The 3,887-nt window shown below is 58.2% G+C and overlaps 3 protein-coding genes across 3 annotated transcripts; all 3 read left to right on the top strand.

The window, feature by feature from the left end:
• Positions 1 to 821: 821 nt before the first annotated feature.
• GNI_024100 (hypothetical protein) lies at positions 822 to 1,976 on the top strand (the record flags this gene model as incomplete). Its single annotated transcript, XM_011136075.1, has 1 exon — positions 822 to 1,976. The coding sequence occupies one exon, from the start codon at positions 822 to 824 to the stop codon at positions 1,974 to 1,976; it is 1,155 nt and encodes a 384-aa protein (XP_011134377.1).
• Positions 1,977 to 1,986: 10 nt separating this feature from the next.
• On the top strand, positions 1,987 to 2,871 carry GNI_024090 (RING finger protein; the record flags this gene model as incomplete). Its single annotated transcript, XM_011136074.1, has 2 exons — positions 1,987 to 2,169; positions 2,233 to 2,871. 2 exons carry the CDS (start codon positions 1,987 to 1,989, stop codon positions 2,869 to 2,871), a joined length of 822 nt encoding a protein of 273 aa, XP_011134376.1.
• Positions 2,872 to 3,475: 604 nt separating this feature from the next.
• GNI_024080 (hypothetical protein) lies at positions 3,476 to 3,887 on the top strand (the record flags this gene model as incomplete). Its single annotated transcript, XM_011136073.1, has 1 exon — positions 3,476 to 3,887. A coding segment is annotated over one exon (412 nt), but the record flags the coding sequence as incomplete, so codon positions are not given.

Raw genomic sequence — 3,887 nt, 5'->3', positions numbered from 1 at the left:
AGGCCATTAAGGCAGTGGAGGCCATTGAGGCACTGGAGGCCATCGAGGCAGTGGAGGCCATTGAGGCCGTGAAGGCCATTGAGGCCGTGAAGGGCATCAAGATAGTGGGGGGAGCCGAAGGGAAGCGTGAGCCGAAGGGAAGCGTGGAGTCTTACCCACGCATGCGGTAGGAATGGCAATGAAAGCTAACAGCATGGTTTGATCTTTGGGAAAGACCAACACAAAGTCATCTCTAGCGTTGCTGGTAATCCCGGAAATGGAGGAGACGCCAAAGGGAATGATAAAGAATCGGATCATCATCCCGTAGTCAAACTCCCTTTCCGTTTCACTCCACGATAACGGCATCCTTGCAGAGGATACGAAGGCGCAAATTCTCAACTGCAAAGTCAATCATAGTGGAGCAGGTATCGTCGTTGAACGGGTATCGTGCACCAGATATCGTTCGGAACCCCACTTGGGGGGGGGGGGGGGGGTGTCATCAGCCGGAGATGTCTGCAACGCCCCCACCCCGCAATGGAGGACCCCGCAATCACAATGGCAGCTGGGAAGGGGGGGGGGTTACGCTTCGGGTGCTGAGTCCACCTGCGTTGTGGCTCATGGGGCTAACGCTGGACTCTACAAGTTTGCCGTTTTGAAGGCCTTTTCGTTTCTCGGCATGTCTTTTGCGGGTGCGACTAATGGGTCGGTATAGAGCCCGATATGCGTTGGCGTTGAGACCAACACCGACTAGTACGCCGGCTACCAGTGCGTTAAGCCAGACGGTTATTGGCGCTCTGTGTGCGGCCAGGTAGCACACTTCACACCAGTAGATGGCGTAGGTCATGAGAATCAGGAACGGTATCTCGCTCGCTACGAACACCAGTCGTACTAACGGACGCAGCGGCGAAGGCGGCACGCTGTGCAGTCGTTGCGCCTCCCGCCTGGCCGTTGTGGTCAAAGTGGGACTACATACCTCCATTACATGCGCCTCCCCCTCCAAATCCCGACTAGTCAGCAATCGACAATTGCTTCGACCCGGCCCACTCCGACCAGCCGCACTGCCACCAGCATTACTCAGGCCAACACCACTGGTCCCATTTGCAGCGGTACTGGGACCTGCAGTAGCCCTGGGACCTGCAGTACTCGGTCGTCGGGACTTGCTTTCCGGATACCCAGCAATCTTTATGGCCACATGCTGCGAGCTGGCAGTCTCCACGGACGAGTGGTTCTCCAAGGGTGGCGGCGTGACGACCGGCTTCAATCCCGATCCCGCAAAAGGCCGGATTCCGGTCGCAGGAGCGGCGATTCTGCTGAACCGACTGACTCGGGGGAACACCTCGGGAGGCGCTGCGCCGCCGGTCGCCGCACGCTCCTGGTATACTCCGTCCGTCGTTTGCGACCGACGCACAATCGCCGCTGGCAGACGCACCTCGCGACGCGTAACCACAGTTCTAGGTCGTCGCTCCCGCTCCGCCTCCGTCCCCTCCACCTCCGGCTCGGGTCCCGTCCGCTCCGATCCCATCCCCTCCGGCCCAATCAGGGGCATTAGTTCGTGCGGTGTCGGCGGCGTCAAAACCCGTTCCCCGTTCGGAGCCAGTTTCGTTCCTGGTTCGGTGTATGACTCGCTCAGATGTGGGCAGTACACAGGTGTGCTGGAGGGGCCCCAACGACTGCCCTCTCCGCGGTCGGAGCTGAGGACGCCCCCCGTGACGTGTGCCCCAATGGCGTGTTTGGTTTTGTGTGTCGAATCCGCACAGTGTGTCGAATCCGCACAGTCTGTCCAGTGGCGCTGCATCACTTCCGACCTGCTCCGCGAGAGCAGCTCTCTCCTGTTCCGCCGTGTTGGTCTTGCACTCTCGGTCTCCACGGCCGCGGGTTTCGGCAAGTTGGGTCTCGAGGGATTGAGTCCAAAGGAGTTGAAGGAGTTGGAAGTCAGGTTAGCCTTTTCCCGGTCCCCCTTTGAAGCCATGAAGGCTGCAAAGGTGGGTGGCAGATAGGACATTAAAAATGCGAACGAAGAAACGACGACCCACAAACCTGCAGCCCGAAGAGGTCGCTGGGGGCTGCTGTGGGGCGTGCCTGCTCGATCTCATCGATGCCACGGAGAACGAACTCCTCGACCAGAACGCCGAACTTCTGATCCACAAACCAGAACTTTGCAACCATCTCTACCATAAGAACTGCCTAATCGTAGGGCTCCTTGTTTCTTTCCCTCCCTATGATTCTCCTAGTATGTTACACACATCTGTTTAGCAATGGTTCGAGCGTGATACATCGTGTCCGCAGTGTCGAATTCGTGTGGATATGATCGAGGAGTACTTGGGTAAAGGCGAGTACGTAAGGAGTGCTAAGGTGCTACCCGTTTTTCTCGAAGACGTTTTGGAGGAGGAAGAGGAGGAAGAGGAAGAGGAGGAAGAGGAGGAAGATGGGCACAGTCTAGTTGGTGGTCGAATTGCTCGGACCCCCGGCCGCACCGGAGGAAAATCCCAAGAGGGGGGAAGACCTGAAGAGGGAGGAAGACGCCGAGAGAGAGGGAGACCCCGACGTCGGGATTCGATCCGACGACGGAGGGATGAGGAGCGTCGCGAGCTGGACGAGGCATTGTTGAGTAAGATAAGGAAGGAGACGGAGCGCATGCGGGAACGACTGGCACAGGAGCGATGTCGAGAGTTAAGGGAACAGGCAGCCATCCTTGCCCGCACAGACCCGCTTCTGGTGCGCGTGAGCATCGTCAATAGCCTGCGCCGGCTGCCCTATAATTTGCAGCGAGAACAGAGCCAGGTCTTCGTGCCCACTCGGAAACCCGCATCTGCGCGCCCTGCCCGGCCTAGCTTTATCAAGCTGACGCCAGCCAAATACGAGAAAGACTTCCTCGCCAGCGAACAACTCTAGGTGAACCACAGATGCATGCGAGGCACCGACGGTGAGAATTGAGGCAAGTACGCTGCTGGGCACGTCTTAGGCGCAGACCATGGAGCCGAATTGTTCCTGCACGGATTGGCTCGAGGCTTGCTCCAAAGAAATGGGAATTCCCGTAAACGCGGTTGGAGATCAAAGGCAGTAAGTGAGTAGAAGAGCAGTACGGCCTCTGCTGAGCACAAAAAGAAAGGGCCGTGTTTATGAGCGTCTTCTCCTGCCTGAGGATCTCGATGCCGTTCTGTATTGTTCGCGGCGGGCTCTGCCCTCTTCAGTCGGGTGCCCATCCCTCTTCAGTCGGGTGCCCGTCCCATCCAGTCACGGACCTGTAACGCGACTGGAAGGAAGAATCGGACGTAAAGCCCTTAACACTAGACCGCCCGAATGTGTAATGATCCGACTTCACGTCCGCCGGCGACGTGACCGAATGATGGGAGCCAAGTTGAGGATGGCAGCACCGCCGGCCGGGCAGCCGCCGACGGAGGCCGGGCAGCCGCCGACGGAGGCCGAGTGAATGCAAATTTAAATGCGGGGGACTATCGGGCCGGCACGTCGCAGGTCACGCAGTTGCTTAGCGACGATGGCCTTAAACCTGGACTCGCTACTTAACCAGTCGCAAGCCCTGGACCCCCAGCCGGAATCAAACTCGCTGTTCCAGATGTCGCTGCCTTGGGACGGGATGTCGCTGAACCAGCTGTCGTTGGACCCGGTGTCGTTGGACTCCCTGTCGTTGGATCAGATGTCACCCTGGGACGACCCGCTCTTTGCGCAAGACGCTTTACTTAACGAATCATCGCCGCTCGGGGTGCCCAGCCAACCAGAGAAGTCGGGGAAGTGGCCGAACGATTCCACTGATGAGGCAGTAACTGACGAGGCAACAACTGGTGAGCCCATCAGAGATGAGACCGCCACTGAAGAGGCCATAATTGGTGAGACAATAACTGGTGGTTTAATCATTGATGAGGCCGCAACTGGTGGGCAGGACGACACGG

Source organism: Gregarina niphandrodes (assembly GCF_000223845.1).
Source record: "Gregarina niphandrodes unplaced genomic scaffold scaffold00003, whole genome shotgun sequence".
Lineage (NCBI taxonomy): Eukaryota > Apicomplexa > Conoidasida > Eugregarinorida > Gregarinidae > Gregarina > Gregarina niphandrodes.
The sequence above is the reverse complement of the archived record's forward strand: the minus strand, read 5'-3'. Positions and strand labels throughout refer to the sequence as shown.